Source organism: Micromys minutus (genome assembly GCF_963924665.1).
Source record: "Micromys minutus genome assembly, chromosome: 1".
Lineage (NCBI taxonomy): Eukaryota > Metazoa > Chordata > Mammalia > Rodentia > Muridae > Micromys > Micromys minutus.
Window position 1 is genome coordinate 182,341,268 of NC_137969.1, and position 26,098 is coordinate 182,367,365.

The window sequence follows — 26,098 nt, forward strand, 5'->3', positions numbered from 1 at the left end:
CCAGAGGGATACAAATTGTAAAAGAAGAACTCAAAATATCACTATTTGCAGATGACATGATAGTATGCTTAAGTGTATCCCAAAAATTTCACCAGAGAATTTCTACAGTTGATAAACAACTTCAGCAAAGTAGCTGGATATAAAATTAACTCAAACAAATTAGTTGCCTTCCTCTACTCAAAGAATAAACATGGTGCAAAAGAAATTAGGGAAAAGACAGCCTTCAAAATAGTTACAAAAAATATAAAATACCTTGGTGTGACGCTAACCAAGCAAGTGAAGGATCTGTATGACAAGAACTTCAAGTTTCTGAGGAAGGAAGTTGAAGAATCCCTCAAAAGGTAGAAAGATCTCCCAGACTCATGGAGCAGAAAATATTTTCAAGAAAATCATAGAATTTCCCCAACCTAAAGAAAGGAATGCCTATATACATATATGAAGTTTACAGAACAGAAATCTATTGGATCAGAAAAGAAAATCTGCCTACCACATAATAATCAAAATATCAAATTTATAGAACAAAGTAAGAATATTAAAAGCTACAAGGGAAAGATACCAAATAACAAAGGCAGACCTATCAGAATCACCCGCCCACCCAGTTTTTCCATCCGAGACTCTAAATGGTAGAAAGGCCTGCCTAGACCAATGTCTTCAAACCTCTGAGAAACCACAGATGCCATCCTAAACTACTATACCCAGAAAAACCCCAAATCACCATAGGTGGAGAAAACAACATTATTCATGACAAACCACACTTAAACAACTTCATTTTGTATTTTCATTGAAATATTTTGCTTTCAAAACTGATTTATACTTAACATGTGACTTTTTAACACATGGTCTCAAGAGTTCATTGGAATTAGGGTTAGAATTTGGACGGCAGAGAAGCAGCCATGATATCTGGCAGTCAGCATCTGGAGGTCAGTTTTGATGTTTTATGTTCTTCAGGTTCTGCACTGTATCAAGAACATCTACATTACAAAGTTAAAGGGTTCAATAAAAGATATTGGTGGTGCACATCTTTGTTGAAGAAATAACTTCACATTTAATGGTGGCCATAGTATTTGTAGCCACTCTTCTTTTCTGCAAAGCCTCATTGTAGCAACAACCAACTCTTCCTTTCAGCAATGAACAGATTTTTTTTTTTCTGTTGTTTCTAAGTATTCCAAGGCCGAGTGTTTACAGTTGCCTTTAGTGTATGCAATGCTAGGCTAGCTGACTCATTTTGTAGATATGTCTGCCTGGGGTTCATCACTACTCATGGGAACATCTTTTTTTCCCCCCTTAATTTATCACACTTCCTCTAGATCCCACTAGTATTCTATTTTATGAAAGACAGTTTCATCTCCTTTTAAGGGGAAGTTCAGGCTTGTCCCATAATTTCCAGCACAGTGGCAGAACACTCTTTCTGAAGTTGTTTTCCTGAGAAGGGGCCACTATAGACCTGTTTTCTCTGAGACCTCCATCTTTGCTGCCCCTCTCCTTAACTCATGGAACTTTCATTTATTCATGATCTAATTTTTTAAATCAAGCTGATACTTTGTCCCTCAAGAGTATTTTAATGTACAGCTTCGAGACTTCTGTGGCCCCAGGACCCCAGCATCCCTAGCGATGTGAGAACTTTGTTTCTCCTTGTCACCCCAGATTTTTTTAAAACTGATGTTGGAGTGTGTTTTAAGAGTCTTGCGGGTTGTTGGAAGGGGCTGTCATTGCTGCTGTGCACTCTCTGGTTTTGCCAACTGTTAAACTCCAGATCCTCATCAGGATGTTCTCCCTCTTTGACTGTTGTGACCGAATATCTTTCTGTAGCTTTTGGTACAGCAGCGCAGTGCGATGTGCATGTATCTTCAAAACTGCCCCATCATTTCCTCCTTGATTTTGCAATAAAAGAAATCTTCCAGCTTTTAATTTGTACAAGGTTATTTAATCAGTGCATCAGTTAGTGTTAGTTAATGTAAAATGCTTTTTGTTAATTGATATCTCTCAAGGTCAGTTGCCAAGAAGTGCGTGCTCACAGGTGCCTGATATAACTGTCTCCTGAGAGGCTCTGCTGGAGACTGAGAAATACAGAGTCCGATGCTCTCAACCAACCATTGGACTGATAATGGGGTTCCGAATGGATGAGTTAGAAAAAGGACTGGAGGAGCTGAAAGGGTTTTCAACTCCACAGGAAAAACAACAATATCAACCAACCAGACCTCCCAGAACTCCAAGAGACTAAACCACCAATCAAAGAGTACACATGGAGTGACCTATGTCGCTAGCAACATGTAGCAGAGAATGACCTTATCAAATATCAACGAGAGGAGAGGTCCTTGGCCCTGTGAAGGCTCAATACCCTAGTGTAGGGAAATGCCAGGGCAGGGAGATGGGAGGGAGTGGGTGGGTAGAAGAACACTCTCATAGAGGCAGGGGGAGGAGGGTGGGATAGGGGGATTCCAGAGGGGAAACTGGGAAAGGGGATAACACTTGAAATGTAAATAAAGAAAATATCCAAAAAATATAGCATCTTTAATAAACTGTACTTGAATAACTGGGGAGAAAAGGAGCAAATAAAAGAAAAAAAATCAGTTTGGCATTTTAAAGTTTAACAGGATTGTAGTTAGGTCTGAAAGAAGTTCTTGGATAGGGATTTGTCTGCTTTTATGTAGATTTCTCCCCCATTATAAAAGTAGGTTTATCTTGTGGCATTGTATTTTTCAGCCCATAATTTACAGAAAAGCACAAAATGGTGGCTGTTATAACTTTTTATGCCCAAGAGCTTTTGTTTGCCTTTGAAAAGAGCATATAAAAATGATGAGGTCACTGCTGCTGAAATCTGCAGGGAGATCAGTGTGGGTGTGGAGCTTTGCCTCACACAATGGGGGGATTGTCTTATTGATATGAATAGGAGAAATGTTTCCCAATGAAACTGAAGGAGGAGATTGGGTATGCTTATGGTAATTGCCTGGGAAAAATTTTGCAACATACACTGCCAGTGACCCAAATGTCTAAATGTAACATAATGGAAAACACTAACATCATGTATGAGGGAACTATTAGTTAAATGGGGAAGCCTAAGTTCTGATAGGCACATTTTCTACCCCATACTCACATTCATGCATAAGTCATTGACATTTAAATTGTAGGACCTCAGTATAGGTCTTGCAATAGGTCTCAAAGCCTGTGATCATGGCCTTCTTGCTATTGCCTAGCCCCACTTAGGTTTCTGTTTCTGCTACTACCACAGGAATTGTCATAAACTCTGCCAGGCCTTCACCGCCAATGAGCTGTGACCATTCAGATTAGGAGAGAAAATCAGTTCAATCTGTCTTAGGTTGTTCATGTCCAGTATAGGAAATGTAAGAGGTGGGCTTGTTGCTGTGCTCATAGCTGCTCTACATAGCTGGTAGGCTCTTCCTGGGTTTCAGGTAGAGCATGAAGGAGTTTCAAGCTGTGGTGTTGTGAAGCCCAGAATCCTGTAAGTAGAGCTGAAAGGCAGTTCTAAAAGTGCAGGCGAATGGAGGGAGAGTGTGGGCAGTGAACACTGTTTGACAGGTTCTGAGGGGAACAAAAGTTTTACAGAGAGCTTTGCTTGAAGCCATTCATATTACACTGTGGGAAAGAACTGGCAATATCATTTCTGCATCCTCAAAGTTTTTATGAGGTGGAATTCAGAAGTAATGGGATAATTGGTAAAGGGAATTTTAAGACAATGCAACTAACATTCAGTCTGCACCATTGTCTGTAGCCAGATTTATAGTGAGAGATAAGGGAAACTTAGCAGAATGATGTGAAAAACCTGTGTGCTAGCAAGGTATGGGACATAAGCAAAAACATAGTTTTGGCAAAGGGTAATTCCCATTATGAAGATTGGCATAAAGAGAGCCCTTACAATGTAGTCTGCCATGACAGCATGAACAGTTGCAATGGACCAAGCATTCTCTCGACTCCTCATTGACATAGAAGGTCACAGTCATGATAGAAAACTGCCTCTTGCGGCTCATCTACCTCTAGAGCTTGTAGCAGGGTTTGGCATTGTCCACAGGATGCTTCTTTTACTAGCATGTAGAATGTATAGAAGCTTACACAAAGGTTCTAGAAAGCTCCTGTGGTAATCTGTCCTCAGACTGATTACCTGCAAGGAGCCTCTTGGTGGGTCAAACTTGTAGTTGTAAGTTGAAGACAAAATACAGTGAAGACACAATGTTGCTGGGGATGGCAAGAAGATTGAGGAATGGCTACTGTGAGTGCAGATTGGTCAAGAGAGTTAATGCATGGTGCTGCTGGCCCCAGTGAGGAGGGGCAGGGCACTCATTCATCTGTAGCCCAGATGATTTTTACATGAATTTTTGATGTCAGACCTGTTGCTATGAATCTGCTGTTTGCCCTTCTGAGTTTTGGGCTCATTATAATCTAATCCATCTGTGATATGCCTAGGAATGGAGGTGCTTCCTTTGTATCATTGCATTATGGAAGTTAAGGACTGATTAAATCCTATTCCCTTAAGGGTTTTTTCCTTAGGTAGCCCCTCACTGTCAGAAGAAAATTTACTAATACCAGTCGTCAATCACTTCATTTTAATTCTGAAAATGTGGAAAGTATTTATATTCCTGGAAAGTAGTGAGGCGTGTGTCAGTAGAAGGTGTGATTAGCTTTTCATTAGTTATTTAATTTGCTGACATGCAAGATAGTCAGTGCCCATTATAACCCAACCATTGGCTATAGAGGGTTGAGCTAAGCAGGTGAGACTCTTAAGGAGCTTACTGTGAAACTGGATAATCATGCAGTACTAAAGGGCTGTGTCCTGAATGGGTTAGTTCTTAAAATCAGTATAGGGTGATGAGGGGTTAAAGCAAGAACAGACACATGTACAGAAACTCAGGAATTGGGTGGGCTGTGCTCTCTCTGATGGGACACCAACAATGTACAACAGCCTAGAACCTCAGTATGTTTATTATGTGTAACACCAGAAGGAGCAGTCTGGGAGGCTCTGTAGGGAGCAGTCTCAAGTTGCAGTCATCCAGAGGACGAAGCTGCAGTTGCTAGCTTTTGTACACTCTGGTCAATGTTTTATAAACTCTCATACATGGACCAAAGGCAGGCTTTACCTAGAGGAAGGCTTTGCTGGTTCCCATGAATCTGAACATCAGCATTCTTGGCATGGAAAAAAAAAATGACCTAGGCATAGTTAAGAGAATCATGGAAAGCATTTTTGAGGAGCGAATGTCACTGGATGAACTCTCTCAACAGGATGTCATTGAGTTAAGCCTAAAAGAGGAATCAACAGCTACTTAGTTAAAGATCAAACTCAAAGGAGCCATGCTGTGGAAGACTCAAACAAGGTTGAATGGTTAAAGTGGAGATGGATCAGGGGTAGGTAAGGGTAGAGTAGGAATAGAGCCAGAGACAGCCTTATAGGTTGTGTACTTTTATATTTTGCCTGTATTGTATTCATTTTCACCACAAAGCAATATAAAGGGTGATTGAACTGGAGACTATCTTGTCTTTAAACAGTGTTCATGCTGGTGGCTGCTGACTTGCCTACACACAGGGAAATCTGCAGGGGTTAGATTTTCTTTTTTTAATTTCACATTAGTCCTAAAAACACTTAAGTACATTCAGTTCAGTTTGCATTCCTGTATCAAAAGGGATGAATGCCATAAGGAATGCTGACTTACATGGCACAATCATTTTTCTGTATTTGGATCATCCACCACTTCCTGTTTCCTGGAGAACAGAATTTAATTATTGTTTTCTATAACCACAAATGACAAGTTGTGTTTAACTGAAAATCGTTTATTTTCTGGGTATAAGGCAGGATTTGGTTTTGTTAGAGTTGTTCCCTAATGCTTGATTTATTTTTCCTGTTGGCCTGAAGGGTTAAGTCTAATGTGTAGTCCTATGTCTTTTGTTACAGGGTACAGAACTGTGTGTTTTGTTAGTGTGCAGGACTGTGCCTTTTGTAACAGTGTGTAGATCTGTGCCTTTTCTCATAGTCCTTACTAAACTCAGTGTATGACACTAGAAAAACAAACCTTCAAGATTAGAAAAGAAGCCAAAAGAATGGCAGAAATGAAGCAGAGCAATTTTAGCCTTTGTAACATCTTCAGACTTAAAACAAAAATTAAATATAAATATTTTTGATATGCACAATGACATCTTGATCTAAAGATAACGGACATTTGTTTTGGGGTACTGACCACAGCTAATAGTGAATGACATTCTAAAGCTAGTTGGGTTTTTGTGGGAGGAGGATCTGCTCTGAACAGAGGCAAGGACTAATTCAGGATGTCAGGCTGAGTAAGTACATGTGTTTGTCATGTGTGTTTGTGTGTGTGTTTGTATATGTGTGTGTGTGCATACAAGCCTAGAAACTGCCTGAAAGTCATTCTGCTAAATTACATTAAGTTTATTTGGACATTACCCACAGTTTCTGGTGCATACTAGAGGGGAAAAGAAAGTCCAACTGTAGTGGACCATAAATAACTCAAGCTGCTGTTGAATGCAATATCCAATGAAATTAGTTTTTCTTTGGTTGTCATGGTCTTAGAACATTATTATGGGAGAGCTGGTATAGTCACCAAATCTAACTTGATATGTTTTTACTTTTTTAAAAAACATTTTTTGCCTTTTTACATATCACTATATTATGTGATAAATTTTATGTTCTTTTTGAACAATTGTTTTGAGATTATAATATAATTGCAACTTACCCTCTTCCTGTTTGTCTCTTCAAGCTCCATATACTCCCCTTGTTCTATTAGGAAGATCATTTACAAAAATGTTTTCTATATCCTTGTCTATATGATGTCAATGTTTTTAAGTGTTAACATATCTAATGTTAAGTATTCAGAATATAGAACAGTAGAACATCGAGGGTTATTAGCCAATTTTATTATTTTCATGAAGTTAGATATTCTTGTCCATATCAAAATACTGGCTTTATACATACAGGAGGTGGTCCTTGTAGAAAGTGTATATAAGGTGTTATATAAATTGTTCCCTTAGAATAATGGCATACCACACTGTTCCAATTTTCACAGAACTGCATAAGGACTGGAATTCTGTACCCTGCACTACAGAGTCAAAACATTCTTCCCTTCAATAAAGCTTTGGTATATTTAATCATTAACCTTTAATAGTTGACTTTCTTCCCTCCCTTTGTTCCTCTTTCTGTCTCTCCATCCTCTTCCTTCCTCCTTGTGTGCATATGCTCCTTTGTGTGAACAGTGTGTATATGTGCTACTATGTGTATGCACACATCCATGAAGTCTCAAGTATGTGAAGAGCAAAAATTGGGAATTTTCCTCAATCTCTCACCTTAATTTTGGAGATAAGAGTTCCTCACTGAGCCAGGAATTTGCTGACTCAACTAGATTGGCTAGATTTAAGGATTTTCCTGCTTATGTGTCCCTGGTGATGGGTTTAAATATAGTCACCACCACAGCCTTCATTTTATGTGTATGCTGGGGATCTGACTTCAGGTCCTTATGCTTGCATGGCAAGAACATTACCCAGAGAGCCATCTCACCCACCCCCTGCCTTTCATTGTTTTAATCTTCAGTCTTGCCCGGTCCTTAGTAGAACTCTATACATAGCCCACACTTTCTTCAAACATGTGATCATTACTTTCTTTGTCTCTGAGTTGAGGATTTCACCATGTTTCATCATGCCTGGCTTTAGCTGAGTTTACCAAACAGGCACATATTGAAAATTTATGTTTTAAAAATCAAGATATAGTTTTAGTTCTTAATCTAATTTACACTGACACTCTGAGTCAAAGTCCACAAGGTATGGCTGGGCATTTAAGGCCCCACACAATCTACAGTAAATGTCTCTCTTGCAAATATATTGCTTTCATATTTCACAATGTTGTCTTATTTGTACCGTGAAATTACATTGTTTTCATTTAAGGATCGGACTCTTCTCTCTATCCTAACCCATTTGCTCTGGCTTTCTATTTCTCGAACCTCTGTTGGGACCCACTGACGTTGGTGTCATTCTGCATCGCCCGCTCTGTACTGTTATTAAGCATATTACGTTCATCACCTCTTTTCACCTCACACAGCTTTGTTTATATTTGTGTTCGTGTGTATAAGTCATTGCAGTCCTGATAGAACTATGTTGAAGCCAACTTCTGTAATATCTCTTAACCTGGACATCAGCCAGATACATTTCTGTAGGTAAATAGGGATCTTCTGGGTGTCCATCAATCATGTGAAGCATTTCAGAGTTTAAAACACTAAGCACACTCACGAAGTTCTGACTTATTTCATAACCGGAGAAAGGACTGCTTTCACAAAAGGAAAAGATAAGGGAAAGCAGGATTGTAAATGCTGCAGAAAGTAGCTGAAGTGAGTCAATAATAGAAATCAAATTGCTGGTGCTTAGACTTCTGTAATTACAAAACAGGCTTTGATGGGAAATGAGCTCTAGACAGTCAACCAGCATTATGGTGAAGAAGTGGATTTAAATACAGCATACAAAATATTCAGAATACTCAATAATATTCTCTATTGATCCTTAAGTCCACCTTTTTTTTTTTTGTTTGTTTGTTTTACAGTTAAGAAATTCCTGCTTTAAAATTTCCCTGAGGGGTGGGGAGATAAATCATCCAATAAAAGGGCTTGATTTGCTAGCACTAAGGTTGACCTCCTTTCCCAGAACCTATGTAAAATTAACTGAGTGTGGTAAGATGTGCTTCCGTCTCAGAGCTGGGGAATGTAGCGACAAGAACACCTCTGGGGCTTGCTGATCATTAGCCTAGGCTGTTGGTAAATTCAATACCGGCAAGGGACATTGTCTTTAATAAGTGGATAATACCTAAGGAATTTTGCCTTGATCATCCTCTGGCTCTCACACCTATGCACCTATATGTGCGTGCATACATCAGCACAGATTAACCTGCACAAAATACTCTGAGACATTCATACTTAAATATTTGTGACATATGATTTTGTTTTTATATGTTTCTGTAAATATGATCTGTTTTTAATATTTTTAAAAAATTTCGCTCAATACATTAAATAATACCCATTTAGCAGACTACTAATAATATTTTATAATGGAAAGTTGTATAATATGGGATATTTTTATACAAACAAATCTATTTCTCAATCAAGAGGACTATCCATTCAAGCAAAACAACTTGTCCACAAGAAATAGAATGGAATTATCCAGGTTGCCTTTGAATAGTAATTTCTAGTCAATAATCATTTTTCTATAATTTGAATTTATTGTTTTATGTATATTAGCTCATGCTTCTGTATAAGTCTTTGCAATGGCACTTATATGCATCTAAGTTATTTCCTTATATATAGAATAATTAAACTTTGTACATGCAAATAAAATTAGATTATATAAATTTCAAGGAAAATGAGTTTAAATAATAAATTTGTTTACTTTTTATTCCTGTTTACCATGCTGGTAGATGTAATAAAGGAATAGTTCATTAATTTCAGGTGTTAAGAAGATCAGTAGTTTGGGATAATATGTTGTTTGCATTGTTATATGTGCTTGAGATAAGAGAGCCTGTTTAAATTTGTTTGCTTTTAAAGGGTCTACCATTGTGTTTGCCTGACATTGCCACCAATTGGAAGTGTTTCAGAAATGCTGATTTCTGCATCCAGGATGATGAAAAAAAATCTTAATAAGGATAAAAAAATCTTAATCCTTATTGGATAAGGTTATGAAAGATTTTCATGCACATTTAAGTTTGGGAATTGTTATCTTCTGCATATGATATGAGCTTCTCAAAGGTAGAAATTTTTCCTTCAATGGTGTTGACTCAACGCTCAATTTAGCAGCCACTGAGCTTGTTGCCCAGTTTGTATTGCTTTGGAGATTTATATTCTTTTGTTCTTTTCCACACTGTACAGCTTTCAATACTTAAATGGATCTTGAATTTCTCATTATGGTAACTCATATTTGTTAAGATTAGCTTGGTTTTCACTCTTATTCCACAGTCTTTGGTAGTTTCTCATCATAACAATAGTTGGCCCTCGAAGTGCTTATGGCAGAGGGAGAAAGAAATTCAGAAAGGACCACCATTCTTCAGGGAGAGTCAGGTTTGCGCTCCCTTCTGCCCTTTGCCCACTATAGGCTGTGTGCAGCAGCTCGTGCACACCTGATTCTTCTCCAAGCTCAGATCCAAAGACTAGTATGGAGAGACTGATTTCTTACTTTCTTCCAAATCTTGGACCTAGAAAGTTGATAAGAGTTAAGAGATTATTATTCGAGCTCCTCCATTTAAGAGAGCAACCAACCAACTGTCTAAATCAAGTACTTCTTTCATGTGGATTTCAGTACCTAGAGTACCCCATACCTCTCAAAACCAGTCTAGGGACTGCAACATGTTAAAAATACCAGAGCTGTAGAGATGAACAATTGACTTAGGTTGTACAGACCAGAATCTGAGTATTAACCCCTTCCTAGCTGTGTCATCATAAATCAGCTACTTATTCTCCATCCTCTTTATCCATAACAAAAAGTATAAATGATAACATTCGCTTATGTCTAGGTATGCAGTATGATTTCAGCATACATGTTTTACATTCAGCATAACTTCCAGAATATAATGAAATCTTATTGATGTAATGGAGATAAGAATTATGTATTAATGGTGTCACTGAGAGAGGAAAACTTAAAGTAAGCGAGTGAAATTAATAATGGCACACATTGAATATATTCCTATGTACAAGGAGAGATGAGTTTATGTGTTGTCTAGGAAAGCTTATCTGCACTGGATTCAGCACCCTGTTACTGGGTCAAGAACATCAATTTCTGGGAGAACCCATAGATTTATAAGCCACACGTTTATGAAAGCATTACACTTTCTATGTTCAGCTGGGATTGGGTCTCATGACCTGACAGACCCTTGGTTTCAGTGTTCTTTTGCTTTCTCTTTATATATTCCTACTTGATTTTTTTTTTTTTTTTGCAGTTCATTTTCCTCCCTGGTATCCATCCTATAGTATTTAAATTACGCATATTTTTGCATTTAGCGAAGGGTAAATCTATGGATATGATCATCTCCCAAGGGTCTGGGTCTTGCTAAGGGATACTGGCATTAAGCAACAAGTCAGCATTTCTGGTTGGGGGCAGAATATATATATAGAATAGCAGACATCAGAGTGGGAATCTAATACATCTATCACCTCAAAATACTGGGACTGCTTGTCTACCATGTGCTTTTTTTCTCAGTGTTAGAAACTCCAATCCTCATCTTGCATTCATTAGTAGGTTCTAGGAATTCTAGTAACTATTATGTTACCAATTTATAAATTGAGCCACTGGACACAGTAAGTTCTTCCAAAGTGACACAGAAAAAAATGTTCCAGAGATAAACTGACAGCCAGGGGACTCATTTCCTGACTCTAAGTCTTAACTAGACCAGCTCAAAGGCTGACTCAAACAAAGGAAGACCATCATGAAGAGTCAAAGCTAAGTGGACCAAACAAGGAAAACGAAGCTTTTGTAGTAATTCTTAATATTTCTTCAGACTGGAAAGAAAGTACTTTTCTATCCACCACTCCTTTGCTTATACCCACACTAGGGCTTCAGGGCAAATGGGAAGGAAGTGGGATATTGGCAGATCCTGATTCTGAGACAACTCATGTTTGGTTAAAAAGTGAGTTGGCCTCCCAGAAACACATTTTTGAATCTTTGACTCCCAGTACTTGGGGCCTTTCAGGCTCTGTTAAACCTTGACTCTTCGTGAAAGGAAGTTCTCTGACAATCCATCTTCCTTCCTCATATCCATACTTTAACAGTATTTCCACGGTGCAGAAGTTTGCATTTAATCCATGGGAAATCTTTATAGAATGACGATTATGCTGTACGAAAACCATTTAATTCTTTAATTTTACTGGCTGTTTTGGAAAGTCAGCCACTGGGTGATACTTCTCAGGGGACAGTTATGCTAGGCTCCTGTCTGCAAATATAACGGAGTATCATTGCTGCTTGCCTGAGTGATGGGTCTCAATTTAGGCCAGGCATTGGGTGAACATTCCCTCTGTCTCTGCTACATCTTTGTCCCTGCACATTTTGGATTGGAGGTTTTGTGGATGAGTTTCTGTCTTTGTCCCTTCACTGGGAGCCTGCCTTGCTACAAGAAGTGTCCACTGTACTCTTCATACCAGACTTTTAGTAGTCTCAGCTAGGCGTTAAGGAGCTTTTGAGCTTCTCTCCTGATACAGCTCATGTTTTCAACACAAATTTCATTTATGTGTACATAAAAGGGAATTTTAAAACTAAGTCCATTCTTAGTTCTGAATTCAGAATTTTGCATGGTAAGATCTTTTTCTGTCATTGCTGTGATTTCTATATGAGAAATGAGAAATCAGTGTATTCTTCCACAGTACCATAGATCCTGTTGGAGACCTGAGATCCCAGCCCTGAGAAAGATAATTTGTTCCTCACAGCCACTGTAGTAGGTAGCAAGAACATCAGGACAGAGCTTGCTCTCTGAAATGCATCTCCTACAAGAGAGGTGAGGTTAGGTTAGTCATTATCTGGCAGTGGGGCCCTTTATAAGCTCCCCAATATTAGGAATGTCTAACTTTAAGCAAGGGATGCTATCAAACCAGCGCATCTGTAGGTCAAATAGGAGATACATCATTATGACCTAGGATGACCTGGGATGACCTGGGATGACCTGGGATGACCTGGGAGTGTTTTGGAAATATGCTCCAGGGAGAATGACATCACTATTCTAATCTTCTAAAAGGTGACCAGGTCTGCAGGAGGAAAGGTATAGCTAGCTGTCATTGCAAGTGGCCCATTGTACAAACATCATGGAAGAATCTGGAGCAAATTAGCCACTAAATTTAAATTTTGCGGGGGGCACTTTATAGGCCCATGAATGCTTCAGTATCTTCTTGTAATATATAGGAGATCTGATTTCTTGGGGGGAACCTGATTCTCAGTGGGAGTTGGCATCTGTTCTAGTGTTATTATGTGCATGCTGGGGTGAAGGCTTGTGTTGACCTTAGGGCTCAGTACAAATTTTAAATGGAAATAAAATCTTAAGAGTTATCCGTGAACTAATTTCCATGTCAGAGTTAAGTCTTGAAACCTGCCCTCCGCATTCTGCACTAGGTTATAGCAGTCTTTGGATTAGGTTATTGATTAGGGCACCTTGGAGTGACAGTTCCTTGTGTCAGGAAGAGCAATGCATTTTAGACATTCAGATTGTAAAGTATGGTATATACCATGCAAGTATGAACCAGGGCATGTAACTTCACGAAACATTATTTCATAGTTAGATTTTATAACAGAATCCTTGATGGTAATTCTTAAGTTCAGGTTCATAATTAAAGAAAAGCGTGGAGCAAGAGAATGACAGATGATAAATACTTCACTGGGAAAATTCTGTTTATGATGGATGTACTGTCCCTTCTAATTCTTGTCTGAAGTTACCACCATCTGTTTGTTTGCTGAGACAGAGTCTCAGTCTGATGACAAGGTTGGCATGAAGCTCACACAGATCCCAGCGGCCTCTGGGCCTGAGCACTGGGATCAAAGGCATGTGACACCACACCCAGATGAGCTACCTCTCAGAAGGTGGTTTTTGGCAATGCCTTTGTTTTTTGTTATTACTGTCCAAGTACAGTTCTTATTTATCCCTAACAGACATCATTGTAATGATACCTTCTTGCTTTCCTTGCCGTTAGTCACTCCAGGTAGAGTGAATTTTACTGTTTAAACTACAGTGTGTAACTAGTTGTTGCTACAATCCCACCACCACCACCACCAACTCAACCTTTCTGTTCTGGTCCCTGAAAGTCCCCTGTAATAAATTCTTCATAAAAAATAAACCATGCTCTTATCTGTTCCTAAGTGTTTTCTCAATCCCCTCCCCCAGATTTTGCCTATTTGAAACAGTTTTCTATATTTTTGTATTTCAAAATAATATACATTATTCATGGCTTCATTCCAATTATCTTTCTTGTGGTAGCCTGAAAATTTTCAGCCTGAATTTATTACTGTGCATGCTCCAAGGTTCCATGAGTTTATAGCAAATTTGCTGCTTTGTCATACAATAGCTTATTTATGCTCATGGTGGTCTGCCTGTCTAGATTATAAATATCTTCTGGTGTGCTTTTCTCCTAGTGTATTAAAGTCACATCCACAGTGATGGATCGCGCAGGTGGAGACATTAGGAACTTCACAGAGCAATGCTACAGCTTCATCTGTGTGAATGTAAGTAGGAAACAGAAGTGGTGGGAGGCATTTGAGACCTGAGCAAACAGTGCGAAGGGACAAACCCTTCCTGACCCTCACGTGTGCAGCTGAAGATTTTGACCGATTACCTGTGCTATTCACTATGTGCTCTTAGATTGTATTTTTTACCATTTCAAACAGGAAAACATTATTTTCTGAGCCCAAATTCTATGAGATATAAGTATTGCTTCCATAGACAGTAATTTTAATTTTCCATCTGTAAAGTAGATACATAAGTTCAACCCAGGACATACCTCCAATTTTAATATATGTAACTTTTGGGGATCTTTTAAAGGGGTTTAATGTTCATTTTGATAATTACATTTAATATCTTGTAAAGTTCATTTTCCTGTGAGTCAACTTCTGTTCTGTAAGAACTTCTTTACACTTTCTCTAATTTTCTTGTCTTCAAGGTTATGTCCTCTGATAGTCAAGAAACCAGGAAGTTTCTGCGTATACTTGGAGAAAGCAGCCTCCCTCTTCTGTATCCTGTAGTTGTTGTTTTGGTATGTCTCTTCTCTCACTGAGCCTGTTTTCTTCTTGGTAACCCAATGTTTCTCTCTCTGTCAAACATTGGATTCAGTTGAGAATGTCCACCAAAATTCAGAAGACTGCAGGGAAATTGCATGGAATTTCTGCTGACTCATGCCTTTGTGGCTGTGGTCACGTGGATCAATAACATTGGAAAACTAGTCGATTCCATTAGCAATCAATTTAGTTATCCTAAACAAAATAGAAAACTACATGACCAAGCTGACTTGTTGTGATGCTAATGTCTAAGAGCTATATTTAGGGTATTCTATGAGTACACCAGAAGCAAAAGCAGAAGAAATCCAAAGGCATAATGAATTTTACAAAGAAATAACAGGCAAGAAAGTTCTTGTTGGCCTAAGTATAAATAGAATGAGTGAGTGGTTGAAGAGAGTATGTAAAAGAGTGGTCTGGGTATTTTTGAGACCACACCCACACCCACCCATCCACCCACCCACCCCCACACACACACACACACACACATACACACACACACTCACACATGCATGGACACATGAACACATGCACATGTACATGCACATATACTTAGACACAAACCCACACATACATATACACACACTCTCACACACATACACACACACACACATTCTTACACATACTCAAACACACAGACACACTCACACATGCACATACACTTATACACACACTCACACACATACACACACACATACAGAGATTATCAATAACTGAAAGAATATGTTGACTCAATAATTCACTAAGGAAAAAGGTCAGAATCCATGATGGCCTAGCCAGCTCAGAAACGGCTTGAACTCTGTAACGCTTTTATTCTGTGAAGAGGGCTTCCAAACATTCTCAGAAATTACTAGTGATTACCCTGTTTCTGAAACTCAAATCTATTACATACTATGGGAGCGTAATTCTTGTTATAGGTAAGATCTTAACACAGGACAAAGACAAACTTTGTATTAAATATAGCTCCAACATGACCAATGACAGAACCAAGTAGGGTAGAGTGGGATTAGTTCACTCACTGGCTAAGTGTGTTTGATTATGTGCCCTAAAGACTGGTTGTAGGGATACAGCTAGTAAGAAATCCTTCCTGTGTGAGTGATTTCCTGAGCAACAGGGTGTCATTGAGTGTTTTAGGAAGGTGTGGAATTAACTTAATGGTGAAAGGCTGCAAGACTTTGAGGGCCAAAAGACATATTTGAATTCCTGGGTTGAGCCCTCTGTTCCATATTTCTTTGTATAGAGATCTTCATTAAATCTTCATAGGTAAGATGCCAAGGGGTCTTTCAGTCTAGTAAGAAGTAGATACCAAAGCTTTGGTTCCTTTCTTAAGATATTAAACCTTGAGCTCCATTTTCCTGAATGTTGAAGTGAAGCTAATAATACTCAGTTTGTATAGATTAGCAGGAACAAATGTAGAGTAACTCTGGCCCTGCATTGGGCTCTTAGCAAGCCGGCAGTGCTGGCTTGACCTATACTACTTGCCTGGCTTATCTTCTTTCCACTCTGGTTTGAATGATTTAAAATCCACCTCCATTACTCTTACCTGTTTCCAAGCTATGGTCACATTTCCCACCTGTGTCCTTGGTACTTCCACTGGAACATTTTTTTTTCCAACTCAGCATCTACACTCTATCATGTTATCATAAACTAGCAGGCTTTCATGCTAGTTTACTTTATGACAGTCACTTGAGGCCACAAGCACCCAGAGTAGTTGCCTTATAAATGAAAATTTAGAAAATGCTCTCCAATTTAGTAGAAGTGTAGGAATATGATTGTAAGATTCAATAAAATGGCTTTAAGTTGAGATAGGCTATACATTAAACTTTAAAGCAAAGGTATGCCCATGTGTGTGGACCAAACGCTCAGGCCGTCTGTGACAGGGAACAGTGGAGATCAAGGGATGCACGCCTGGTGAGACTGCACTGCTAGTAGCCAGTGGGCAGAGAGGTCTGGACCAAGCACCCAGAGACTGCGGCCCCCATTGGTTCAGGGAAGGAGGAACTCTGGCAAAGGGACTTGGTTTCAACTCAGAGGACCCATGTATGTGGACCAAGTGCTCAGGACATTTGCCACCAGGAACAGCAGAGATACAGGGACGCAGGCCAGATACACGGAGGAGACAGGAATCAATAACTGACAAGACCACATGTAATCAAAGAAAACAAGATGGCAAGAGGAAAGCAAAAAAATGTACCCCAAGAAAACCAAGACAACCTGGCAACATGAGAACACAGCTCTCCCATCACAGAAACAGCAGAATGCCAAACACTATAGAAAACAGAGTCAGACCTAAAATCATACTTCAAGATGATGAAGGAGATCCTTAAACAAGAACAGGAGAAAATGCATAAAAAAATAGAAGCTTTTAAAGAGGAAACAAGAAAAATACTCAAAGAAATCAAAGAACTAGAGGAAAACAGAGCCAAAGAGATGAAGGAATTGAAGAATGAATTTAAAAGGGATATGGAAACAATAAAGAAAACACTAAAAGAGACTACCCTGGAGTTGGAATACCAAAAAAGGGAATCAGGTGTCACAGATGCAAGTATCTCCAACAGTCTACAAGAGATGGAAGAGAGAATCTCAGAAGCTAAAGACAACATTGAAAACATAGACAAAACAGTCAGAGAAGATGCAAAAGTCAAAAAGCTGCTAACCCCAAATGTCCAGGAGATCCAGGACACAATGAAAAGACCAAACCTAAGGATAATAGAAATAGAAGAGGTCAAAGAATATCAACTAAGAGGCACAGTAAATATCTTCAACAAAATCATAGAAGAAAACTTCCCTACCCTTGAGAATAAGATGGCCATGAGCATAAAAGAAGCCTCCAGAACTCCAAATAGAGTGGACCAGAAAAGAAATCCCTCCCGACACATAATAGTCAAAACAAACACCAAGTGCCTAAAGCAAAAAAAGAACACTAAAAGCAGTAAGGGGAAAAGGTCATGTAACATATAAAGGCAGATCAATCAGAATCACACCCAACTTCTCAACAAAGACTATGAAAACTAGAAGATCCTGGACAGACATCATTCAGACCCTAAGAGAACACAAGTGTCAGCCCAAGCTGCTATAACCAAGCCAAACTCTCAATCACCATAGATGGAGAGACCAAGATATTCCAGGAAAAAACTAAATTTACACAATATCTGACCACAAACCCAGCACTACAACAAATTATAGGTGGAAAACCCAATACAAGGAGGAAAACTACATCCTAGTAAAATCAAGAAAATACCTAAGCAAGAAAACCAAAAGGAGAAAGACACACAGGCACAATTCTACCTCTAAAAGCAAAAATAGCAGGAAACAACAACCACTATTTCTTCATATGTGTTAACATAAATGGACTCAATTCCCCAATAAAAAGACATAGGCTATCAGACTGGATACATAAACAGAATCCAGCATTTTGCTGCATACAGGGAACTCATCTCAGAGACAAAGACATTTACTATCTCAGAGTCAAAGACAGTTACTATCAGAGTAAAAGTTGTAAAAAACCCTTCTAAGCAAATAGCCCCAAGAAGCAAGCTGCAGTGGCCATCCTAATATCGAATAAAGTAGATTTTCAACCAAAATTAATAAAAAAGATAAGGAAGTACACTTATTACAGGGAAAAATTGTCAGGAGGAACTCTCAATTCTTAACATGTATGCTCCAAATACAAGGGCGCCTATATTCATAAAAGAAACACTATTATAGCTCAAAAAAATTCATTGCATCCCACAGAACAATAGTTGGAGACCTCAACACCCAACTGTCATCAATGGACAGATCATGGAAACAGAAACTGAACAAGGATTCACTGAAACTAGCTGAGGTTATTTACCAATAGGAATTAATAAACATCAACAGAACATTTCCTCTTAAAACAACCCAATACACCTTCTTCCCAGCACCAGGGAATCAAACAATCCTTTTAAAAAATGGGGTACAGAGCTAAAGAAAAAGTTCTCAATTGAGGAATATTGAATGGCTGAGAAGCATCTAAGGAAGTTCTCAAAATCTTTTGTCATCAGGGAAATGCAAATCAAAACAACCCTGAGATTTCACCTCAAGCCAATTAGAATGGCTAAGATCAAAAATTCAGGTGACAGCAGATGCTGGCAAGGATGCAGAGAAAGATGAACACTTCTCCATTCTTGGTGGAGTTGTAAACTGGTACAACCACTCTGGAAATCAGTCTGGCAATTCTTCAGTAGATTGGACATAGTCCTACCTGAAGACCCAGTTATTCCACTTCTGGGCATTTACTCCAGATACTCTACAACATACAACAAAGACACATGCGCCACAATGCTCATAGCAGCCCTATTTAAGATAGCCAGAAGCTGGAAAGAACCCAGATGTCCTTCAGTAGATGAATGGATACAAAAATTGTGGTACATTTACACAATGGATTACTACTAAGCTATCAGAAACAATGACTTTATGAAATTCTTAAGAAAATGGATGCATCTAGAGAATATCATCCCGAGTGAGGTAACCCAGTCACAAAAGAACAGAATTAATATGCAGTCAGTGATAATTGGATACTAACCCCAGAAAGCTCTGAACAGCCCAGAAACAACTCACAGACTATATGATATTTAAGGAAAACTAAGGCCAAAAAAACTGAAAAATCATTATGCTTAATCTTTATACACCAAGAAAACTTTGCCTATTTCCTGGTTACACCTTGTTTTACATGTTGTTTATGCTCATGTAACTATTAAGATTTTAATGCATACTATCAAAGCTTTAAAAAAATCAAGTACTGAGAAAAACATATTCACATACATTTATGCAAAAATGATTTTAAAATCTGTACATTCATCTTTGTTTTTTAAAATAAATTTGTTCAATAAAAAAACAACCTAAATAGTGAATCCTTTTATATGTACTAATATAAAAAGAATATATTCTACATAGGGAGTATTCTTGTGAGAGACATGCTTATTAGTAAAGGTTGTAAGAGACAATATCTTTCTAAATTTCATTAAAAAATGACTGGGACAACAAGTATCATTCAAAATACATACAAATTCATTAAAACATAACACTGTGAATAATTCTCCACAATAATCATTTTCTAGTTTATTACAAATATCTGTTTTATTCAACTAACCAATATTACCAACAATATCTGGCTTATTATAGAAATATGTAATTAAATATACCAAAATGAAGATCAAATTAATGCTTGCTTCCAGCACAGTAAGGCAGGGATGATAGGACACTTGATCCCATTGCTGGCTGAGAAGCTATTAGCATTTGAGAATGGCTACACAAGGGAAAGTCAGCAGCCTTAATGCCAGAAGTTATGTATTGTAATCACACAGCAGAGCTGGCCTCAATCCTGAGAGTAGTTGGGCAACAAGAATTGGACTTGGTGGGGTATGAAAAAAATGATTAATCATAATTTGGGTAGGAAAAAAGGAGACAATAAGAGGGTGGTCACAATTCAGCAAATAAAGTCCTCAAAGAATAAAAATATAATACTCTAATGAAAGCTTATTCCTTACACAATATTGTTATCAACACAAGAATTTGTCAAAGTAATCCAATATATAACCAAGTAAAAGGAAAAAAATCATGAACACATAGATGATCCAGAACAGTTTTTTTGCTTTTATTTTTATTGGATATATTTTATTTATATTTCAAATGTTACACCTTTCCCAGTTTTTCCTCCATAGACTGTATCCCATCCCCCATCCCTCTGCTTCAATGGGTGCCCTACCCACCAACCCCCTCCTGCCTTCCTACCCTAATATTTCTCTAGATTGGGGCATTGAGCCTTGGCAGGACCAAGGGCTTCACTTCCCATTGATGGCCAACAAGGCCATTCTCTTCTACATATGTAGCTGGAGCCATGGTTTGTCAGTTTTTACTATTTTGATAGTGGTTTAATCCCTGGGAGATCTGGTTGTTTAGTATTGTTGTATTATGGGGTTGCAAACTCATTCGGCTCCTTCAAACCTTTCTCTAAATCTTTCCATAGGGACCCTGTTCTTAGTTCAATGGTTGGCCGTATTTGTCATGATCTGGCAGAGCCTCTCAGGAGACAGCTATATCAGGTTCCTTTCAGCATGTACTTCATTATCTAGGCAATATTGTCTAGTTTTGGTGGATGTACATGGGCTGGATCTTCATGTAGGGGCAGGCTCTAGATGGCCTTTGCTTCAGTCTCTGCTTCAAGCTCTGTTTCTATATTTTCTTCTGAGAATGTTTTTGTTCCCCTATCTAAGAAGAACTGAAGCATCTGCAATTTGGTCATTCCTTCTTCCTGAAGTTCATGTGCTCTGTGAATTATATCTTGAATAGTCCAAGCTCTTGCACTAATATCCACTTATCAGTGAGTGCATACCATGTGTGTTTTTTGTGATTAGGTTACCTCACTCAGGATGATATTTTCTAAGTCCATCCATTTGCCTAAGATTTCATGAAGTCATCAATTTTCATAGCTGAGTAGTACACCTTTGTGTAAATACACCACATTTTCTGTGTCCATACCTCTGTTGAAGTTCATCTGGGTTCATTCCAGCTTCTGGCTATTATAAATAAGGCTGCTATGAACATAGTGGAGCATGTGTCCTTGTTACATGTTGGAGCATCTTTTGGGTATATGCCTTGGAGTAGTATAGCTGGGTCCTCAGGTAGTACTATGTCCAGTTTTCTGAGAAATCTCCTGTCTGATTTCTATACCATTGATCTACCTGCCTGTTTCTGTACCAATACCATGTAGTTTTTATCACGATTGCTCTGTAATACTACAGCTTGACATTAGAAATGGTGATTCCCCCAGAAGTTCCTTTAATTGTTGAGAATACTTTTGGCTATCCTTGGTATTTTATTATTTCAAATAAATTTGCAAATTCCTCTTTCCAAGTCTATGAAGATTTGAGTTAGAAATTTGATGAGATTTAGTTGAATATGTAGATCCCTTTTGGCAATATGGCCATTTTTACTATATTAATCCTACCAACCCCTGAGCAATAGATCTTTCCATCTTCTGAAATCTTCTTCGATTTCTTTCTTTAGAGACTTGAAGTTCTTGTCATACATACTTTGCACGTGCTTTGGTAGAGTCACACCAAGGTATTTTATATTATATGTGATTATTATGAAGAGTGTCATTTCTCTAATTTCTTACTCAGTTTGTTTATCCTTTGAGTAGAGGAAGGCTACTGATTTATTTAAGTTAATTTTATATCCAGACATTTCGCTGAAATTTTTTTTAAATCAAATTTAGGAGTTCTCTTGTGGAATTTTCAGGGTCCTTTAAGTATACTATCGTATCATCTGCAAATATTCATATTTTGACTTTTTCCTTTCCAGTTTATATCCTTTTGACTTTTTTTTGTTGTCTAATTTCTCTGGCTAGGATTTCAAGTATGATATTTAACAATTAGGGAGAGAGTGGGCATTCTTGTCTAGACCCTGATTTCAGTGGGATTGATTCAAGTTTCTCTCCATTTAGTTTAATGTTGAGGACTGATTGTTGTATATAACTTTTACTATGCTTGGGTATGGGCCTTAAATTTCTGATCTTTCACAGACTTTTAACATGAAGGGATGAAAAATGACCACTTGAAATCAAGTTGTCATAATGTATTATTACACAATATCCACAAGATTACATAAAAATTATGGAAAAAACTAGCATTTTTAAAAGAAAAAAACTAATTTATTTTCTTAAGTTTCTTAATTTTTTCCAAAATACTTTCCCCCCTGTCTTTATGTGGAAATGTTTTTGTCCTCCTTTAGCTGAACCTTACAGTAGAGATAGCTTACCCAAACCAGTTTTATCCTAAATAATAACAATCCCCGTCATTAATGATAGGCTAACTTTTTGAGATTTTTAATTAAGTAATTATATAAAAAGACTTGCGCAAAATCTAAAGTAAAATCTAATAGACCATACTGAGAATTCAGGAACATATTCTTTGTTTCTTTCAGTCTATAATTTCCTAAATATTATCATCTCAAAAGCTGATTCTCCCTTTGATGACAAAAACCAATAAATTTCAAAGGATTTTTATGTATCTACTTGGTAACATTAGAAAATGTGACTTTCATCATTTCTAATTCTAATACCAACAATTACCTCTTAAAATGAGATGGCTGAATAGAGAAAGAGACTAAGCATGAGAACAGGAGTTCAGACCCCGGAATATGGAGGATAATCTTCTTCCATAAATTATCCTCTGACCTACATGAATATGTGCATGTACATATGGGTGCTCTTGTATTTGGAGCATATATATTAAGGATTGCGAGTTCCTCCTGACAAATTTTCCCTTTAATGAATAAAAAATGCCCTTCCTTATCTTTTTTGATAACTTTTGGTTGAAAATCTACTTTGTTTGATATTAGAATAGCCACTCCAGCTTGCTTCTTGGGGCCATTTGCTTGCAAGGTTTTTCCCACCTTTTACTCTGAGGTAGTGTCTGTCTTTGTCTCTGAGTTTCCTGTATGCAGCAAAATGCTGGATTCTGTTTATGTATCCAGTCTGATAGCCTATGTCTTTTTATTGGGGAGCTGAGTCCATTTATGTTAACACATATGAAGGAATAGTGGTTGTTGTTTCCTGCTATTTTTGCTTTTAGAGGTAGAATTGTGCCTGTGTGTCTTTTTTCTTTTAGTTTTCTTGCTTAGGTATTTTCTTGATTTTACTAGGATGTAGTTTTCCTCCTTGTATTGGGTTTTCGACCTATAATTCGTTGTAGTGCTAAGTTTGTGGTCAGATATTGTGTAAATTTAGTTTTTTCCTGGAATATCTTGGTGTCTCCATATATGGTGATTGAGAGTTTGTCTTGGTTATAGCAGCTTGGGCTGACACTTGTGTTCTCTTAGGGTCTGAATGATGTCTTTCCAGGATCTTCTAGTTTTCATAGTCTCTGTTTTGAAGTCAGGTGTGATTCTGATTGGTCTACCTTTGTATGTTACATGACCTTTTCCCCTTACTGCTTTTAGTATTCTTTCTTTGCTTTAGGCACTTGGTGTTTGTTTTGACTATTATGTGTCGGGAGGGATTTCTTTTCTGGTCCACTCTATTTGGAGTTCTGGAGGCTTCTTTTATGCTCATGGCCATCTTATTCTCAAGGGTAGGGAAGTTTTCTTCTATGATTTTGTTGAAGATATTTACTGTGCCTCTTAGTTGATATCCTTCGCCCGCTTCTATTCCTATTATCCTTAGGTTTGGTCTTCTCATTGTGTCCTGAATCTCCTGAACATTTTGGGTTAGTAGCTTTTTGACTTTTGCATCTTCTCTGACTCTTTTGTCTATATTTTCCTTGTTTTCTTTGGCCCCTGAGATTCTCTCTTCCATCTCTTGTAGTCTGTTGGAGATACTTGCATCTGTGACTTCTGATACCCTTTTTTTGGTTTTCCAACTCTAGTGTTGTCTCTTTTAGTGTTTTACTTATAGTTTCCATTTCCCTTTTAAATTCCTTCTTCAATTCCTTCATCTCTTTGGTTTTGTTTCCCTCCAGTTCTTTGATTTCTTTGAGTGTTTTTCTTGTTTCCTCTTTAAAAGCTTCTATTTCTTTATGCTTTTCCTCCAGTTCATGTTTAAGGATCTCCATCATCATCTTGAGGTATGATTTCAGGTCTGAGTCTTATTTTGTTCTGGAGTGTTTAGCATTCTGCTGTTTGCTTTAATGGGAGAGCTGGGTTCTGGTGTTGCCAGGTTATCTTGGTTTCCCTGGGGTATGTTTTTTTGCTTTCTTCTTGCCATCTTGTCTGTGATTATACATGGTCTTGTTGTCAGTTATTGGTTCTTCTCTCTCCCGTGTACCTGGCCTGCATCCCTGGATCTCTGCTGTTCCCGGTGGCAAATGGTCTGAGGGTTTGGTCAGCATGCATGGGCCCTCTGGGTTGAAACTGAGTCCCTACAGCAGAGTTCCCCCCTCCCCTGAACCAATCAGGGGGGCCATGCTTTCCTTGCATTTGGCCTAGCTCTCTCTGTGCCCCGGTTATTCTCAGCACAGTCTCAGCAGGCCTGAGTCCCTGGATCTCTTTTTTTTTCTTGGTGGCAAATATCCTGAGCGTTTGGTCTCCACGCACAGGTCCTCCTGGGGGAAACCAAGTCCCTTTGGCAGAGTTCCTGCTCCCCTGAACCAATCGGGGGGGGGGCTGTGGTTTCTGGGTGCTCGGCCCATACCTCTCTGTGCTCTGGGTATTCGCAGTGCAGTCTCATTAGGCCTGCGTCCCTGGATCTCTGCTTTTCCGGGTGGCAAATGGCCTGAGTGTTTGTTCCGCAGGCACGGGCACTCCGGTTGGATCTCTGCTGTTCCCAGTGGTCCTACTCTCATTTTCTAAATAACCCCACAATTTTCTACATCTGAACGAAATCTAGAATCCAAAGAGAAAAGAAAACATAACATTTGCCTTTCGGACCCTGGTTTGATCTTTTGGGGATACTTTCCAGCAGGTTCTTGCCCGTGTCTGTATTTGAGTCACTTTCATGTCTTTTTCTCTGACTAGTACAGCAATTCACATCTCATGTAATCATCTTTAATGGATTTGGAGTTGGGATTTGTTCAGTGTGAGAGATGCAGTTCTAGGTTCATTCTTGTCTATATGCATATCGATGTTTCCAGAACCATTATTCATGAGTATTTTTCTACGGTTGAGGTTTTTGTTGTTTGTTTGTTTTATATGTTTTCAAAAATGAAGAATATCTTGCTGGTACTCTGTGGATTGACTTCTTGTTCGATTTGCCACCATTGATCTATGTGTCTGTCTATGCTGCTGCCATTACTATGACTCTATATGTCTCTGAAGTGAGGATGGTAATTATCTCCATCGTGGTTCTTCCTGCTGAGAAAGGCTGTCGCTATTTGGTCTTTTATGAATTCTTATGAATATTATGATGTTTTTCAGTTTCATAAAGAATTTCTATATTATTATAGAATACTTCCTGTATGTACATATGTTTATCATCTCAGTTCTACCAACATTGGATGATCTTTCCAAATCTTGTAGTGTCTTCTTCACCTTTTTTTCTTCTGTATTTAAATTTTTTTTCTAGTGTATGCAAACTGTTTGTTGAATTTTCATAATTTTTTAAAGTAGGGCAATGCATAATAAAATATACTGTGGATAGACCAGGCTCTGTCCTGATCAGTTTTTAAACTAAATACTCATTGGATTTACATTTCCAATGTTGTCTCCTCCTTGCTCTCTTATCCCCTCCCCCTGACATGTCTCCAGGAAGGTGCACTCTTTCCCATTTACCCTCTCCACCTCAGTGCCTTGGCATACCCCTTCATTAAGAAAATGTGCCCTCACTGGACGACAGGCCTTTTCTCACACTGATACCAGACAATGCTATCCTCTGCTACATATGCAACTGGAGCCATGGGTCTCTCCATGT

The 26,098-nt window shown here is 38.3% G+C and overlaps 1 protein-coding gene across 2 annotated transcripts in view; it reads left to right on the plus strand.

Annotated features, from left to right (window-relative positions):
* CRPPA (CDP-L-ribitol pyrophosphorylase A) overlaps window positions 1-26,098 on the plus strand; it is a gene marked incomplete at its 5' end in the record, with an annotated part of 280,876 nt that overhangs the window by 104,589 nt on the left and 150,189 nt on the right. For both annotated transcript variants that reach the window (XM_080936583.1, XM_080936584.1), the window contains 2 exons: window positions 14,095-14,184; window positions 14,619-14,711. In XM_080936583.1, the coding sequence (XP_080792709.1) occupies window positions 14,095-14,184; window positions 14,619-14,711 (183 nt within the window). The remainder of the gene's footprint in view (window positions 1-14,094; window positions 14,185-14,618; window positions 14,712-26,098) is intronic.